Source organism: Lepus europaeus, chromosome 15 (assembly GCF_033115175.1).
Source record: "Lepus europaeus isolate LE1 chromosome 15, mLepTim1.pri, whole genome shotgun sequence".
NCBI lineage: Eukaryota > Metazoa > Chordata > Mammalia > Lagomorpha > Leporidae > Lepus > Lepus europaeus.
Window position 1 is genome coordinate 91,052,808 of NC_084841.1, and position 19,169 is coordinate 91,071,976.

The following is a 19,169-nucleotide window of genomic DNA, read 5'->3' on the forward strand; positions in this document are numbered from 1 at the left end:
TAACAGCCAGAGCTGAGCTGATCTGAAGCCAGGAGCTTATTCCGAGTCTCCCACATGGGTATCTTCTGCTTTCCTAGGCCACAGCAGAGAGCTGGATCAGAAGTAGAGCAGCCGGGTCTCGAACCGGTGCCCATATGGGATGCCAGCACTGCGGCGATGCTTTAACTTGTGCGCCACAGCACCAGCCCCTGAAATCATATTCTTGACTGGTAGTGGAAAGAGAGAGAGACATTCTTTCTCTGCATATTTAAAATACGTAGCACACTTCACTGTCATGGAGAGCAAGGCTAATATATTTGAAAAACAATATGAAGGTTTCCTATGTTTAAAAAGCACCCTAAGGTTTTCTAAAGCTAATGTATGCGATAGAACTTATCCCATTGCCTAACCCTAAGTTATCAGATCTTTAATGTCTGTAGCCCACAAGATCAGTAAGACATGTTCTCCTTCCTGCCCCAGCTGGAACGGGAGAAGAGCAAGACAAATGGAGGTTAACTGCAATGCAGGCAGAAGTCAGGGTAGGGAAGCACTCACGCCCTTGGAATTGAAGTGGCAGGGAAGAGCTAACATTTCACAGGGGCCTTAAGTCGCCACAGTGTCTGCAGGTGGGACCCTGGGCAAAGATGCAGGCAGGCAGAGCAGACTCTGGAGCTGGGCGAGGTGGGCAGACGCCAGGAAGCCCAGGTGGCTCGGTCCACAGGAGTGCAGCACACGTGAGAGTCGGAGACTCAGGACACACAAGTCCGTCAGGCGTGTCTTTGAATAAGCAAATCAGGCTCACAACCAGTGGGCATTCCAGCTTTTTCATCATCTCTGTGTTTTCATTGAGAAGTAATGTTTAGATTAGTGGATCAGTATTGGCAAACACGCCTACTGTGTACGTGGTACACACCAACTAAAAAACCTTCACAAGGCTGGCGCTGCGGCTTAACAGGCTAATCCTCCACCTGCGGCGCCAGCACACCAGATTCTAGTCCCAGTCGGGGCGCCGGATTCTGTCCCGGTTGCCCCTCTTCCAGGCCAGCTCTCTGCTATGGCCCGGGAAGGCAGTGGAGGATGGCCCAGGTGCTTGGGCCCTGCACCCCATGGGAGACCAGGAGAAGCACCTGGCTCCTGGCTTCGGATCAGCGCGGTGCACCGGCCACAGCAGCCATTGTTGGGTGATCTCTCTGTCTCTCTCACTGTCCACTCTGCCCTTCAAAAAAAAAAAAAAAAAAAAAAAAAAAACCTTCACAAGACACAAGGGGACAAGTCATTGCCTGTTTCCCACCTTGTGCTTACAGCACAAGACAGGGGTGATCTATGCTTTCTGTCCTGAGTCAGTGCAAAAATTTTGAAACACAACCTTTTTCAAAATAGGCCTATAATATTTCAGAAATCTATCTCATTATGACAAAATGGAGAACCACAGTAATTAGTTATTTCCTCAATGTAAACTGATCTCTCATTCTAGGTGGACTTAATTAGGTTTTGCTAATAGACATTAAATGTAAATTTTGAAATTTCTACATCAGATGACCTGTCGTTATGTGGTTATACACTACAGTTATTTTTGTAATAATGAATCAAGGAGAAATGAGTAAAAAAATTTTTAAAATGTTGTGCTGAAGGAAACTGGCATTTACTTCAAGAAAGAGAATTTTTTATTCCATCTGTTTAGCCTTGTTCTAATCTCTGAGAATTAAGCCAGTGTATTATACCATCTTTTCCTAATTAACAAATCCTATTTTTCTATTTCTGTATGGGAAATCTAAGAAGATAATGAAAACTAAAAAGCTATTAAGTTTGAATTTTAAGAGATTTGTTGCTATGTATGTACGTAGAATTCCTTAGAGAGGTCAAAAAGTGTGTTTTATAAAAAAAGAAACACCTTACTGTGACCTTTTAGATCTTTAAAGGACTGTTCCTTTGACCTGAATTACGAAGGGATTAGCCCTCTCATACCTCCTCTGTGACCTTTGATCATTCTGGAGTCATAAATGAACTACCACGTATTTGCCTCTGACCTTGAGCAGTGCCTGCCTCAGGGGCTACAGCTGGCAGTGTGCATGTGAGTTCAGATTATCCGATCATTTCTCAGCGATGACTCGGTATAGATGATGAAGAAAGATGCTGACTGAGTAATATTTTGTTTCAGACTCAACCAACTCGGGAGACAACATGTATACTTTAATGAATGCGGTACCTCCTGGACCCAACAGGCCTAATGTAAGTATGAATTCTTGAAGTTACTTTTAGAATCGGTGTGAACATTTCCAAACTTTAAGTACATCCAATTTCCCACGTGGTGTCTGAACCTTGTATTTTATTATCCAGATGCTCATTGAACATCAAAGCACTTCCTTGTTATATCAATATAGTTTAAATGTAAAACTTAATCCAATCAAACTCTAAAATCTTGGTGCCTCACCTTCTTGTGTCTCTAGAACTTAAGGATTAATGTGGACTACGTGGGAACAGTAGGTCACTACAGCCATTTGTGTCACCCTCCTTTTCAGGATCATTCCGTTTTCTTCATGATCTTTTTAGTAATCCTAAGAAATTTGAAGCCAAACTAGAAAACTAGATGTGCTCATTTTTTCTCTACATTATGAGTTGTAGGATTTAAACATAGAACAGAGGCAGCTCTACAGGAAGAATTTTATGCTCTTCGTGAAGTAGATAATTATGATTTTACCACAGAAGTTCACAGGGATATATTGTATTTATGACTTAAGTCCGAAATGTCAACAAAAATATTTTTCAACAGATTGTAATTAACATGCACATTATATGCCTATGTATGTATTTATACACACACACATACGTAGGAAGGCTGGAATTGAACATGTATGTGTTGTGTGCTAAACTGCCCACACGTGCGTATGTGATCTGACATACTGTAGACTGAGATGGTATTGAGGGGAGCAGCTACAAAGCCACCAGAGTGGCCAGCAAGTTCCTCAGACTCCGTCTAAACCATGCCTCTGAAGAAAACAACTAAGTTCAAAGCCATATTCTCTGACTTATCAGTGAGCACATATATTCCGGTTGGTTTGCTGAAAATCAATCCACGTCTTTCAAGATACCTGGGTTTGGGCAGCGAAATTGGCAGCATGTTCCTGGGAAGACAGGTTAGCCGTGGCTTGTTTGCCCACCCGAGGGAGGGCGTCTTGCCCAGCCACAGAGAGGGTGGCCTGCGGGCTGGTCAGCTGCAGGAAGCTTTTCCCGGAAGCCCTCTCTGATCCATGGCCGCCACTGTCCCATCTGCTCACTCTTGCTCACACACACACACACACACACACGTGTACAGTGTGGAAGAGGCGTGTGGGTGTGGGGGCTCCGTCGTAACTGGAAATGTAGCATAATTGCACACGGATTCCTGCTGGGCCCCAGGCTTCCTAGAACGGTCTTGAGAGAAGAGGTGGAAATTGAGGGGCAGGCCGAGGGCTGCTCCTTACCAGCCCTGCAGAGCACATGTACACCCTCACTTGAAAAGAGAAGAGTTCCACTGCCTCAAAAAACATGAAACAGATGTGCCAGTGTCTGGTTGTCCCCGAGCTGACATCCTGGGGACTGCCAGGGAGAATGAGCTATATTCAGCTCTCCCCAAGGAGCTAAATGTGTTTAACCTGGAAGGGGAGATTATTTATTAGGTCCATTTGAAGAAAGATAGATTGTGTGCTAAGAAAAATGTTAATTTTAGCATAATGACGTTGAATTATTCTTCTAAGCCAGTACCTTTAGCAGCCTCTTAGAAAAACTACCCTTTATGATACAGTATTTGTCAGTGTCATGGAAGGGAAGGCGTACTTCTCATTTGCACTGCAATGTATATGCTTTCCAGTTGACATTAACTGAAGAATAAAACCTGGGACAAGATTGAGAATGAACCCAGACACCAAGAATGTAGAGAAGATGGGACGGGAGAGATGGGGTGAGGCAGTGCGTTGAGAGAGTTCACAAGGCTGGAAAACTCAAGAAAAAAAAAAAAAAAAACTTCCATAATGTGGGGAAGAAACTGTGGTAGTGTCTTGTGATGTCGAGGACAAGATGTTGTAGTGTCAAGATAAACGGTTGCTTTCTTCTTTTTCCACGTAGTTCCCGATGGGCCCCGGGTCAGATGGCCCCATGGGCGGATTAGGAGGGATGGAGTCACATCACATGAATGGCTCGTTAGGTAAGGAGCTGAAGTTTGATGGAACAAATTCAAAGCAATACCCTACTTACGTGGTAGGTAGTACTCGTGTGAAATACTTCAACTTTCACTGCAGGCTAAGAGCCCACCCTATAATACATTGGATTTGATAACTGGAGATAATCTGAAAATCAGAAGTATGAGAATTGTCCAGACCTAGCTAATATTCCAGGGACTTCCTGGAACCCCTCAGAATCTGAGTGTGTATGGTCACAGCTGCTGCTGCTCTGGCACACGTCCTGAGTGTCCCGTGAGTGTCCTCCAGCTGGTTTCTCTGTCCCCAGTGGTCTGCAGACACAGCCTGGGTGGAACATCAGTTGTATGCAAGGATTTCTTAGTTTTGTTTTTGTATTTTTAAGTTTGTCTCCTTATAAAAAGAAAGTTAGCAAACCTTCTGAATAATCTAAATGATGAGTGAACACTGACTACATTATCTTCAAGACAAAGCTGATCTCGAATGTGTAACTAATGGTTGGAAACATACTTCCTGAACAAAGCCCTCTTAGCCACAAGTATCGGCACGGTGAAACGGAGACAGGTGGTACCCAGTTGCTCTCATCACCTGGCACACTATTCACGTATAGGCAGACTGAATCCAAACCCCCCCCCCAAAAAAAAGACATTTTCTATTTGTATATGTTTAGGTTACAAATGACTACAAATAAAGATGGCTGACAACGGGGGGTACAGGTTGTGGTAATGTTTCTTCTGGAAAGGGTCCATCGTTCCTGGAAGTTGGAGAAGCTGCACCTGAGTAATCTAAGTTTGTGCGCGGATTTCGTTCTCTCGCCCACTCAAGGTCAGGAAATGCCTCCCTGTGAACACTGACAATCTGTGACTAAATAATCCAGGCATAATTTGCATCATATTGACAGACTTTTGTGCTTTTGAGCAACCATGCATATTTTACCTGAACTTCCAAGTCTTGATTTGTTTTATTTGTCCTGTCCAGTTACATCAGCCACTAGTCATGGTTGGCTATTTAATTTTTAAATAAATAAAAGTTCAAAGTCAGTTCCTCAGTTGTGTGCCATGGAGCAGGTGCCCAGCAAGCCTCCATGGGTAAAGACTGCCTCGGGGGGCACCCACGGAACCAGCCCCGTCAGCACACCAGGGCCTGCTGGGCAGCGCCATTCTGCAGTTTAGTTTTCCAGTTTATCATAATACTCGCATTCTGCAATTTAGTTTTTTAAGTTGTCATAAATACTCACTTTTATTTGTAGAGTTATTCACAAAAGAAGACATTTGGTCAGCGTTAGAAGGCTATCAATTACGTCATTAAGTAGAAACAAGTTTTTGGAAAAGTTTTACAGCATCTTTGGCATGTGGCTCATTACTTTTCTGTAAAGAGCATTGTTGTGTGTATTTAAATGTATTCACAACTCTATGTATGCATTCAGTATTTAGAATGTGTTAGGCCTGTTCACATACAAACGAATCATGCTGATAAGCTCTAACTTCCTTTGTGATGTTGAGTGAATGCTGCATTCTAAAGATGTTACAGTATTTTTATTAGTAAAAATAAAATAGTTTAAGATAAAGCTAACAGCCTTGCACAAATCTGATAATGTTCTTATTATGTAAGTATGATTCCATTTCTTCCTATGGGAAATAATTTGATACTGTTTATTTCCTCCCCTTCACCCCTGCCAAGAAGTCAGAAAATATTCTTAGGACTTACTTCTTTCAATATCTGCTCTATGTACATTTAAGCTATTTTAATTGACTGGGATATATAAATGACCACTCTAATATTTTTCTTCCCTGAATCTGTGATAAAAATAGTTTTCTTCATTCTGCCACTAAAACAAAAAAGTGACTGGAAACGAGAGGTAGAATTTTGTGCACTTGCCATCAGATGACAATGACTGGCCATCTCATTAATGAAAGGAAGAGGGTTTTAATATTCAAAAATTCAAGAGATACACTCTGGAGAGTATGGACAGTGTGCTGAGCTCACTTAAATTACAGCAGTTTCCAACGTGGCCGTGTAATCTCACCTAATAAAGGCTTCTTCTCCCTGTTTTTCTCCAGGCTCAGGAGATATGGACAGTATTTCCAAGGTGAGGACTCTGCACGCCCAGTGTTGTTTTTATCTGTAATGTATTCCACATGGAACTCACATTAAGTTTGTCAGAATAACCTTATGAGTTAGGCTCTCAGAAGAGAGTTTGAAAACCGAAGGGAGGGGGCATGTGATTAATGAGCAGTTGAAAGTGTTCGTGTCCATTATCTGAGGGAAAGGGTGAAATGAGTCTTCTAAGAACATTCGTGAACTCCCTGTAAGTCACTTACAGGACGTGCTAAACCCGGGTAAGTGACACCCAAATAATAGTTTAGTCACATCGTGATGTCACACATTTATAAAACAAACAGTTTAATCTTTTGAAAACAAGAGAGGTGTCTGAAGCAGTGTGTGAAGAGGTAACAGGGGAAAAGTGATTATTCTGTGTCCAAGGGCTTTGCACACATGCAGCATTGATACCCACAGTCATTATTCCACTCATCCAGTAGAGTTAGGGACTGTAGCAGTCCAGGCAGGAAGGTCAGCCTTCTGACAGCGTGTGGCTGCATTTCCCTGTTCAGGGGTTAGAGTATCTACTATTGATCCTTTGCTAAAATACCTGATATCTTGTGAAGACTAATACCTAAGTACTTTGTAGGTCATGGTGAATTTAAAATACCTCTCTGTGAGTAAAATATATTTAGAACGGCTAAGAAGAACTGATGAGAACTGCCGTTTAGAATGCCTCTCTTGGAAGTCTACTTCATGTTCCAGAAAAAAAGTAATGACTTTGTCTTCAATTTTATTTCTAATGTGTAGTCATATAATTATGTAAAATCCTTGATGTCGAGGAAAATAGTATAGATTGGTTGAGCTACAGAACATTTTACATTAAGACTTTAAGCAAAAAGGAAAAAAAAAAAGTTGTCATTCTGATTTTAGAAGCACCACCTGGCTGTGTGGCCCACTGCATCAGGTCCTTTGTTTGTGTTTAGCAACAATCACAAAGGCCTTATTTACTTATAATGGACACTAGCTCACCTCTGTGAGAAATGGTATTCATAAAGCCTGTTTGCTTTATCTTTTTCATGTTTTTTTTTAATCTTCCCTTTATTTGAAAGGCAGAGAGAGAAAAAGACAGACATCCTCCATCTATTGGCTCATTCCTTAAACACCTACAAGAGCTAGGGCTGGGCCAGGCCAAAGCCAAAAACTGGTGGAAGCCAGTCCAGGCTGCCTACATGCGTGACAAAGACCCAAGTACTTGAGCCATCACCGCTGCCTCGCAGGGTACACAGCGGCAGGAGACTGGAATGAGAGTAGAGCCAGGACTCACAGTCGAGTGCTCTTGTGTGGGATGCAGGTGTGTGTACTGCCGCTCTATGTGCGCTGAGTCCTGTTTTCAAAACAAGGTTCCCTGTGTCATTTCACTGGAGCCTTCTCCCTGGGAGGAGCCTTCACAAGCCGGTGACCGCGACTGTGTTGACTTTGAGGCAGTTCCCAGAATGGTGCTCGCCGAATCCTGTTTCGTGGTCCCCAGGGAAATTGCTGGTGCTGAGAGGCTTCTTGTTTCTAGACGTGATTGTAGCCACACCAAAGTGGGATTACCCAGATTGCCTCAATCCCTCTTCCTAAGCCTTCCAGGTGAGATAGATGTAAACAGGTCTGCAAGGGAAAGTTCTTTGTGGTTGAACCGCGCTCTAAGCACTTTAGACAGAGCCGTGACACCGAATCACACATCGGCTCGGCTGCAGCTCCCTCTGAGCTCACTTGCCCATTGCCCTCCCTGAGAGACCATGGTCCAGGATCCTGGGCCCACTGCCGAGGGCCTTCCCCGGCCTGGTGTTGCACTGTTTGTGCTCTGAGCAGTCATGGGCCACTCCCCGTGGACTGCCCTGTACTGGGTGTGGCCTCGTGCACTCCGGGGGACGCAGGAAAGACTTTGTAAACACAGACATGATGTCTGTCCTCCACGTGTGTGCACCACAAATCCAGAGATGAACGTGGCCTCTGCCTCAGGGAGCTCAGTTTACCTGCGGGCACCAAACCAGTGAGATAAGGAAAAGCTGTTGGGAACCTGAATCCATACACAGTAGGATTATCATGAGAATCAGCCCCCGAGGAATAAGCCTGCCACTGAGCTGGCCGGGCTGGAAGCCACTGCTCACCTCGTCCTCCACGGGCTCTGGGCCCTAACCCGGCCCTCGCTGGGTGCTGCACCGCCCGTGTCTTTCTCCTGCCTGCAGCCTTGTGGCGCTCCCCACCCCACAGCCTGACTGCTTCCTTCTCCAGCTCCTCACCCTGCATTTCCCAGCACCCCGGCTTTGCCACCATTCCTTTCCTCTATTTCAGGGGTCCCTTCGTTACCATTGTCTTCTCTCTCTGGTCCTTCCAGTTGGAGACTCAGGACAGGCTTGGCCACCCCTGCTTAGCAAGTTTGTTCCAAATCCCTCGAGCTGCACCTGTTTCTCCAGTTAAGTCTGCATTTGGTTGAGTACCAGAATTACACATTTGTTAAAGACTTAATCCACTTTATTTATTTTTTAAAGATTTATTTATTTATTTGAAAGGCAGAGTTACAGAGAAGCAGAGGCAGAGAGAGAGGTCTTCCATCAGCTGGATCAGGAGTGGAGCAGCTGGGACCTGAACTGGTGCCCATATGGGGTGCCTGCAGTGCAGGCAGTGACTTTAACCGCTGTGCCACAGTGCAGGCCCCAAGTTAATCCACTTTAAACACTGTTTATTAGTACTACTTTGGTTCTTTTTCTTCTGTGTAATGGCAGGCATGCTTTTATCCATTTTACCCATAAGATAAAGAGTAGGAAATTGAGAATGCAAAAGCCTGGTGCCACCATCCATAGATGGCAACAACAGCTTACTCGGTCTCTTGCAGGCTTGGTTTCCGTAGCTGTGAGAGTTTACAGTTCATTCATCCTCTGACTGCTTGGTCAAGTTTGAGGATCAAGTGTGAGCAGACGCTGACTGCTGTGGGTGTGTTCAGACGCTGTGTTACTGCTCCCTCTTCCTTCTCATTTGTCGCGCAGCCGTTCGTGGGCCAGGCTGGGAACACGTCCAGATCGCTGTGTCAGTGCAATGTGGGCTCAAAGTTTCAGAAATAATTTCCTGTTCAGTTGAGGAACCTCGTAAAACTCAGTTGCATCTTTCTCAACATGCAGAACTCAACTTCCAGTTAGAAGTCTTTTTTTTTTTTTTTTTTTTTGACAGGCAGAGTGGACAGTGAGAGAGAGAGAGACAGAGAGAAAGGTCTTCCTTTTTCCGTTGGTTCACCCCCAATGGCCACTGCGGCCGGTGCACTGTGCTGATCCGATGCCAGGAGCCAGGTGCTTCTCCTGGTCTCCCATGCAGGTGCAGGGCCCAAGCACTTGGGCCATCCTCCACTGCACTCCCAGGCCACAGCAGAGAGCTGGACTGGAAGAGGAGTAACCAGGACAGAATCCAGTGCCCCAACCGGGACTAGAACCCGGTGTGCCGGCGCCGCAAGGCGGAGGATTAGCCTAGTGAGCCGCGGCGCCGGCCCCATTTAGAAGTCTTTGAACGAAATGTGAAATTCCTTTCATCTCTTTCGCCCCTGAGAAGTCAGCGCTTAATCCGTGGAACAGAACATTCTCCCTGGGAGCTGTTTCGGACTGAGGGTGGAGAGACGCACCTGTAGACACCCTGCCACTCGCGTTAAGAGGCTTCACAGTTAGATTTCTGAGTTGGAAGGAAAATCATGAGCAGGCAAGACCTGATCACATCACATGTAGGAGACTATCAAAGGAGTCGCCAGACTCCGCTCTCTGGCTGTGAGGACCTTGGCTCCGGGTACAAAGGCCGCGGGGAGCTCTCGGTCCCCGGTGGGAGCCCTGCTGTGGTCTCAGTTGTGCTGGACCGAGCGCCAACCCGTCTGTGCCTGTTGGGAGTGGCTGGCCATGTGTACAGAGAGCACACCTTGGGAAACTCATTTTGACATGCGCCTATGAGAGATCAGCTCAAAATCCACTTCAAAGGACTTAAAGTAATATCAGTATTATTTTATTCTAATTATAGGCAGAGCCAAGGTTTCTACCTATGTTCACTTGTTTTGAGTTTTAAACGTTTAAAAAGATATGGGACAGTATTCAAGGAGGGAAGAAGAGACTTTAACTTAGGAGAGGATATAGAATACAAGAGTAAGTCAGAGAACAGAGAGTCTAACAGTTTAACATAGCACCCAAAAGAAATTGTGCATGTTGGCTGCTGTGTGTGCTAATCTATGCATAGACCATCAGACCTCCATGTGCCTGAGTTCTGCATCTGCAGAGTCAGCCAACCATGGATCAAAAATATTTGAAAAAGAAATCACACCTGTACTAAATGTTACAGGAGGTTGAGGGTGAAGGTGATCTAGGTTCTTGTCTCACATCAAAAAATTTCCACGCAGACTGGGACATTGAGCAAAGCAAATTTATTGAAAGCAAGAAACATGCCATAGCAGTCAGAGGGGGGCTCCAAGGGCAGAGTTGCCGGAGAACCTTGCCAGTGTGTATGTGCCTTTATAAACATGAAGTGGCTTTCTCTGATTGGCCCATTTCTGACAGTCAAACCTAGGTTTAACCAATCAGGGGAGGGGCAGAATAACAACTAATCAGAAGGTGAGGATTACAACCCTTTCTAGCTTTTAAAAACAACTGAGTGCAGTTAACCTAACGACCTCCCAACTGGCCTCACTGCCCTTCTAACTCCTCACATCCTCTCTTTCATAACCGTGTGTGGACTTTTGTTTCTTGTCATTATTCCCCAAACAATACAGGATAGCAAATACTTGCATAGCATGCGTATGGTGTTAGGTATTAAAAGGCAGCTAGAGATGACTGGAAACATGTGGAAGAACTGGATTGTGTACAAACACTGCAGCATTTCTGTAAGGGACTTGAACTCCTGTAGGTCTGGGGGAGTCTGCACGGGGTCCTGGGACCCATCTGCCTTGGATACGAAGAACAACTGTGTATTTGGGCACTCGAGTAGCAGAAAGGCTTTCAAGCTCCATGAGAAAATAGATGCAAATATAATTAAATCCTTGGAAGATGGGGTCAGCCGGATCCTAACTGTGGTGGAATGAGAAGGCCATGCCAAGATGGCCGCTGGCCATCAGTTACTCAGGAATGGCTTTGAAACCCACCTGGCAATGGAGCCTGCCTGGCAACAGGCTGTGATTGGCTGGGGCATAGACCGCCCCTTGACCGGATTGGCTGGTCTTGGCTATATAAGCTGTTGTACTAACTGAAATAAACGAGTCGGTGGGCTGCTGGCCTCTGGCCTGCTTTTACCCGGCTCCCGGGGGTCTGTGTGGTGACTCCGCGCCTCTTGCCCCCACCACACTCCTCCACTCAGAATGAATCCACCGCCACACCCAACTACAGGTTTTCAAGTTAAATTCTTAAGAGTTTCAGTAGGAAATAGCACATAAACAAACACAACCAGTGTGCCTGCTGACGATGCAAGTTGTCTTTACTTGGACGCTGGTGCTCAGGCACTAGGAAGGAGTGCTTTTTGGCCAGTCTGAGTCCTTCTGTGGGTCATATTCTGGCTTGATGATGAGCTATCCTGTAGACACTGCACACAAACATGGCTCCCTTAAAGCACCCGTAGTGCTTTGCCACCCACCCTCGTAGCCGGCTCAGGGCTAGGTTTCGGTACCACTGCCCTGGCTGCTCCCCGGCACTCTTGTTGAATGTGCTCTGTAGCCTGTACCTTCATCCTGTCACTCAGTGGTCATGGGCAACACAGCTCCCTTGGGGAACTTTTGTTTTCACAGAGGTCGCTTCAGGCAACAACACCAACAGCCCCTAGTTAGTCCTACCTCTGCATGCTGTTCCCGTGCGATCCAGCGCGCTGGGTCACAGTAGGTCTCAGATCTGGTATTCTCTCGGTTTTCCATGTTGAATGTGGCTCTGTGATCTTCCTCTCAACATCCTGTACCAAGCTGCTTCAGAAAGCTCATGGAGAATGTGTGTTATGAAAAAGTTATGCGTGGATTTAAAAAATGTTGTGTTGCTCCAGGAGGAACTTGAGTCCCATCTCTCCACGAACCTTCTGAAGTACCCTTGAATCATGCAGCCCCACCCCCAAAGAGTGTGGTGCAGGGCCACTGTGCTGTGGACAGATGCCATGCTCCAACACCAGGACTGTCCTGTAACTGTGTCATTGTTAGCAGCACAGTGGCACTTTCAAGCTCGGAGTGTTTTTAAATCAACACTTGATTTTAAGTCTGTCTTTTATAACTTCAGTGTTAGAAATCAAGAAACGATGTGTGGCACAAGTGTGGCAGGGCTTTAAGTTAAGGCCACCTGGGTCAGGGACATGCTGCCCTCCAGGGACCTGCTGTGCTGCGGGGCTGTGAGCATGCACAAGACTCGGGGTGGGAGGGGGCACGGGACATACGCAGCTCCCAGGTGCACCCGTGAATTCCTGTTTATATGTTGACTATTTTGATATTGCTAATTTCTCCATTAAGATCACAAAAATCACCTGTATCAGAAGGACTTAATAGAGTTTAAATAAATCTTAACTATTTTTATAAATTTAGCTTTGTTTTTGACCTAACACAGTGTTGCCACTCTTGTCTTCAAAGCACCGTTTATTATTTCATTAATAACTTTAATAACTGGGGCATTCCAACGTGATGCCATAGTTAAATTCTAGTCAAGTTTGTTTCTTCAGAAGATCAGGTTGTCCACATTCATTTCCAAGTACAGCTGCGTTTGTATAGCCTTGGGTAACTGACATGTTGAGAGACAGACTTACTGTAAACAGCAGGCAGCTCTTCATGCCCCGGAAGTGTGGTCCTGAGTCTGGGCCCCTGCAGGCTCCCGAGGATGCTTGTTCTGGGATCCTCTCCCCAGGGTGCACAGCAAGGTGGGTGCAGGCCCCTCGCCCATTTCCACTCACCGTTCTAGCTGTCTCTGCTCCAGATTCACTATATTCTTTTAAAATCTCACGTTCTTCTGGGAAGAATCCATTTGTGAAGTTTTAATGTTTATGAGATAGCTTGCTTTAGTTAAATCAAAATCCTCCGAGCAGTTTTCTTAAAAAAAAAAAAAAAAAAAAAAAAAAAAAAAAACTAACACCTTTTTCCAAAACAGAATATAAAATAGCTTAGGAAGAACAAACTCATCTTTCTTCACTTTGAATAAAAACAGATAGGAATATTTCGTACTGGAGTTGTGTCTGCCGAGTCAGTAAAATGGGTGAGAACCCTCAGGCATGGGTGTGCTGCCCCCCAAGGACGCCCTGGGGTGGCGGTGCCCGTTGCATTTGAGGCAGTCTCAGATACGCTGGCCGTGCCAGGACTGCTCAGCGGTAATGAGGCTAGCACATGTCAGTAGACCAGGAAGCCTTGCTGACGTAGTGTCTCAGGGGGTGGCTAAGCAGCTGTTGTATCTCAAAGGAGGGCTCCAGGGTATATCTGCTCTTAAACTCCTGACCAGGCAAAGTTGTCAGGAAGTTGCTTGTGAGCCCTCTTTTCCTCTACAATACCCGGTGGATGCTCACGCCCTCGGGCAGCTCTCCTGTTAACTGCTGTGGCTGCGCGCTTTCTTCATGTCGTCGCTAGGGGCGCTGCTGTCCCACCCCGGGCCGGCCCCGCGGGGATCGTTCCCCATCAGGCCCTGTGGGGATGTGCTGGGGCCCCAGAGCTGCAGGACCTCTGCGGGCCCAGGGTGGGGAACCGACTCCGTGCTGGTTCGGAGCCTAAGGACGTAGTAGGGGTAGGTTACTTGGGATTACTTGCTTGTTTTCAATTTTCACTTGGGAAAACATTGGTACTTTCAAGTTAGGAAGAACGCACCTGCCATGAACGCTGTAAGTCTGCTTTGTCCTTTGAGATACTGCCGTTTTTGAAACAGTACAGTACAAGAGGGACATTAAAATCTCCAACAATGCCTTGTTTTCTGAATCTTGTTTACAGAACTCTCCCAATAACATGAGCCTGAGTAATCAGCCGGGCACCCCGAGGGATGATGGCGAAATGGGGGGAAACTTCTTAAATCCTTTTCAGAGTGAGAGCGTAAGTATTCCCCGACTGTTGTTACAGCCGTATGTATTCCTGTAGCTCTCCTGTTAGAATGAATGCATGAAGCGGCCTTTGAAAAGTTAGCAGCTTTCAGCGAAATTTCTCTGGGGGAAAAAAAAAAGTTCAAAAACACCCTTCTTCTTTTCTTACTCCTTACTGAGGCTTACGAAAGTGGTAATGCTCACTTTCCCAGGAGCACGCCCAGTGCAAAGGAGCAGGCTGAACACAGGGTGCCTGCTGGGTGCTTGTCACAGGTTCCCTGCTACTGCCTGGTCTCAGGTCCCTGCAGGGCCTGGCCTGGCCGCAGGGCTGTGCTGAGGCTCTGGGAAGATCCTTTACGTGTGCCTGCTTCCCTTGCCGGGGGTCCGACAGCCTGGCACAGGCAGAGGCCCAGCCTACCGCAGCACAGCGCTAGCCCTGGAAGTCCCAGATTCTACCTAGTCACTTCTGACAGTCACTTCATCTCACTAAGAGACAGGCAGAAGTGCCCAGCATACACCACGCGATGCAAGACTTGACGTGCACAACGTGAATGTAGGAAGTGTTCTGCTACTCAGCCTCTCGCTTGCTTGTTGGGTCACAGCGGGGCCCTTCGTCCCAAGAAACAAAATGCCCCCAGCGCGCTGACTCTGTGCCATGTTGTCCGAGAGCTCAGAACACAAAAAGGCTTCTTTGGAAAAGTCATTCTTGACACCTCTCAAGTGAAGAAAGCAGTGCATCTCGTTTCCTGAATTCCCTGAGCAAAGTGTTTTCCGCAAGGTCTTGAACTGTCGGTTGAATAAACGTGAGGTTGAAATCGTGACATCAGACAGGAGACAGCAAGGCAGCCGGGCTTCTCCCGTTGTCCTGCCTGCCTTTCATCTCTCTGTGCAGTCGTAAAACAGTCACTTCTCATGTTGGTGTCGTCACACAGACACCAAGTTCACTTCTCATGCTGGTGTTGTCACACAGACACCAAGTTCACTTCTCATGTTGGTGTCGTCACACAGACACGAAGTTCGCTTCCCTTGAGCTTAGCACAGGGTAGTGGAGCTGTTGTCTATTTCTCTCCCATTAAGAAAGTAAGATGTTTCGACCCAGCAGTGTCGTGAGACAGTGGATGCCTGTGGTAGCTGCCGTGGTCCCTAAACTGGATGTAGCAAGGGGAAAACGCCAAGTTCATCTCCAGGTGCGCCATCTCCAATATGCTTTACATAAACAGGTAAAGTAGGCTGGCGTCTGTTTAAAGTAATATCTTCAGGTGTTACCTTTTTTGTTGAACCAAAGGCAGAGATGCTTTTAACAGCCCAGTGAGAACAGATTGGTCAGACGCCCAGGAAAGTTGCAGGACAGGGCAGCCACCTGGTAGCCCGGCATCCTGGCACAAGGTGCCCGTGAGTCCTCGCATCCCAGGGCTGCCATGTGAGAGACGCAGCAAGGGGTGCTCACAGCACACCGTGCACATCTCATGCCCCAAGCATGGTGCTCCCTTCACACCTGCGCTGCCTTCACTTCTGGAAAAATGTAGGCCCCCTCTCTAATAGCTGGGAGAATAGTAATGGTTGGAGAATTCCTCTGATCGTTCCTAGGAATTTTATGATTTCCTTAGTTTTACTGAGTTGAAGCAGTTTCAATAAAGGCAGCCACAGACGAGCAATTCGCAGCCTCAGGAGTTGCAAAGAGCACACCGTGGCATAATGTGACCAAAGAGCACGCCGCGGCATAATGTGACCCACACCGCGGCATAATGTGACCCACGCTGTGGCGCCACTGCGTCTGTGGACACTGAGGGGTGTGACCCACGCTGAGGTGCAAAGTACAGTCAGTACATTTTGTTTGCACCTTTTTTTTTTTTTTGGACAGGCAGAGTGGACAGTGAGAGAGAGAGAGACAGAGAGAAAGGTCTTCCTTTTTGCCATTGGTTCACCCTCCAATGGCCGCTGCAGCTGGCGCACCACGCTGATCTGAAGCCAGGAGCCAGGTGCTTCTCCTGGTCTCCCATGCGGGTGCAGGGCCCAAGCACTTGGGCCATCCTCCACTGCACTCCCAGGCCACAGCAGAGAGCTGGACAGGAAGAGGGGCAACCGGGATAGAATCCGGCACCCCAACCGGGACTAGAACCCAGTGTGCTGGTGCCGCAAGGTGGAGGATTAGCCCGTTAAGCCACGGCGCCAGCCTTGTTTGCACCTTTCAACACTTACATTATATTCAACGTCTGCTATTTCTTCTGAGTAGTGTTACTGAGAGGTGATTCTTCCTATCCTGAATATGACCCCATTTCTTTATGATTATGTCTGAGTTTTTCACTCACTTTCCTCCATGGGCAAACCTAGCTCTTTTAATTTCCCAGTGAGTTGCCAACAAATCACTTTCCCGTAAGATCTGCCTAAACATTTGAAACACCACAGATTGAAAATGTGAATAATTGGTAGTGTTGAGTGATGGTAGCAACCAATAAAAATACTTAATCACAGACATGCATGTGGAGGGTGGAGCTTCAAGAAGTTCTTAGAAATTTGTAATTAAATGAAATTCGTAATTAAAAGGTACAAATTCGGATGCAAATGATTCTGGAATCCACGTATTTTTTTTTTTGTGATACATGTTTTACATGAACTTTTCCAAGACCCCTTTTATGTGTGGATTTCAGAATTTCTTGCACCCAAACAAACTTTCGTTTTCCTTGAATTTCCTGAAGTATTATTTATTTCACATATATACATTTTTAACAATGTATATTAGAATGACAACCATTATATGTTTTTAACGCTATGCCCTAATTTTATATGATGTATGAGTGAACTGGAGTAATAATTACAAAAAAATTCAGTAATTTTTTTGTAATTTTTATTTATTATTTTTTAAAAGACAGAGTGACCAACAGAGAGGGAGACACACATACACAGAAAGAACCATGTTCCATCTGCTGGTTCACTCCCCATAGCCAGGGCTTAGCAAAGCCAAAGCCAGGCGCCAGGAACTCCATCCAGGTCTGTCGCAGGGGTGGCTGGGACTTAAACCATCACCTGCTGCACCTAGGTGCGTTAACAGGGAGCTAGATGGGAAGCGGAGCAGCTGGGACAGGAACCACACGCTGATTCGGGATGTGGGAGTTCCAGGCAGCATCTTAACCTGCTGCACCACAACGCCAGCTCGAACATCTTTAAAAATCCTAAAAAAAAAAAAATCCTGACTATTCAGGACGTGCATTAAATGAGTGATCTCTGCACGTAGCTGACTTAGCCAGAAACTTTCTTCTAGGCATTTCCTTTGCAAGTCCTCTCTGAAATGCTTTAGCGTATTTACTGTTTGAAGTTATTGGCACATGATACTCAGTAAAATCTTTGCTTCAAAACAATGTTGATTCGGTTTTGCTGTTGAAGTGTTAATGAGTTAAAATGCGATGCAGCTGGGTTTTCAGCTCCTGAGTCGCACTGGCTGCTCTCAGTAGCCCAGCGGACACAGCCTCCTGTGGCTGGCAGCTTCTGCCCGGGGCAGCCTCGGCCAGCAGGCACCAGTGCTGTACCCCATTTCTTATTACTTACAAGCAACAGCAGCTGGAGCAAGCATGGATTACAGTTTGCTGTGCCTGTTTTGCCCTGTTCTCTGGTTGTTTCCTACCTCCAGTAGGATCTCAGTTCTTGCTCTGAGAATCAGCCAACACAATAGACTTCTCTCCAGGCACACGCTGTAGGTAGTTGATTGGAGTGTGCTGAGACTGGGTGACCCGAGCCTGGGCCGGCCGTCTGGCCATCGCCATTCCTGCACAGGGCCGGGTGGGCTCCATGGCAGTGGCTGTTAGGGGGCTGGGTTTGGCTTGCCTGGCTTCTTCGCTGCCGTAATCAATCTGTCAGATTGAATCTCCTCTCTCTCCCCTTTTTTACCACCCAGCCCTCAGTGTAACCCGACTGTCAGCTCAAGTAGGTGGCTTGGTCATCCCGTCCTAAGTGACCACAAATGGCTTTCATCACTGTGACCCTGTTAGAGCAGCTGGGGTCCTGCCCCTGGGGTCCAGTCATCCCGTCACCAGACCTGCGTACCACCTTTATTCAGAATATGGCATTCTTTGATTTGACCTGGGATGGCCCCAAAGCCTGCCAGCTGAGCCCACACTCTGCCCCTTGCCCCTTCCGTGCTGGGTCCTCTGTCCGGGCTCTCTAGTGGAACCCCTTGTCGAATTTGCCCCTCTGTTCTCCGTGCTGCCTTCCTAAGTGAGACCCGCTGCCTCCCCAGGCTGGCTGCTGGGCCCGGGCAGCCTGGGACCAAGCCCTTTGACTCTGCCCCTCTTCCCAGCAAGCCCCATCAGTGTCAGCGTGTGCAAAGGCCGGGCCTTTCTCACGGCCTTTGTAAATGGTCCAGGGTCTGCGCAGTGCTCCCTGGGAGGTTCCTGTCAGTCTGTCCCCAAGCATATGAAGGTCACCAGCCTAATTAGCAAAAGGATTGCTCGCCCTTCCCCTCTGGATGGCTTTTGAGAGCCCTGCCCCTTATCATCGGTGCAGTGAGCTGGCAACAGAGTCCCTCTTCCCAGCCGAAATCAGGGGGCTGGGCTGGCAGTCCCCCGGGGCGAGGGGCCCGTGTGCTCAGCTGCAGCCCACAGCCTGAGGACAGTCCCTGGCTCCAGGAGAGCTGTGTGGTTTCCCACGCTGTGAACCTAAGCGCAGCACTGTGTATTTATTCGCAAATACACAGCTAAGGACTCAGTCTTTAACCCTGTAAGGTGGGCGCTGCCGGTAGACTCATCCTCCAGGTGAGACAGCAGCAATGGGGAAGCCCTGCACTTATCCAACGGGTGGGTAACGAGGGATAGATCAGGGTCTGCCCTCTCGCCCACCAAGCGTCCCTCTGCCTGGAAGGAAGAGGTTCAGGGCATGCGTGCAGACCGAGAGAACCTGGTGACACTGCAGAGGGAGTAGCCAGTCTGGATCCAGGGACCTCCTTTGTGGTTTTCTATTGCT

General features: G+C 47.1%; 1 protein-coding gene across 2 annotated transcripts in view; it reads left to right on the forward strand.

The window, feature by feature from the left end:
* SSBP2 (single stranded DNA binding protein 2) overlaps positions 1-19,169 on the forward strand; it is a 309,712-nt gene that overhangs the window by 289,850 nt on the left and 693 nt on the right. For both annotated transcript variants that reach the window (XM_062212479.1, XM_062212480.1), the window contains 4 exons: positions 2,138-2,208; positions 4,081-4,159; positions 6,212-6,240; positions 14,131-14,229. In XM_062212479.1, the coding sequence (XP_062068463.1) occupies positions 2,138-2,208; positions 4,081-4,159; positions 6,212-6,240; positions 14,131-14,229 (278 nt within the window). The remainder of the gene's footprint in view (positions 1-2,137; positions 2,209-4,080; positions 4,160-6,211; positions 6,241-14,130; positions 14,230-19,169) is intronic.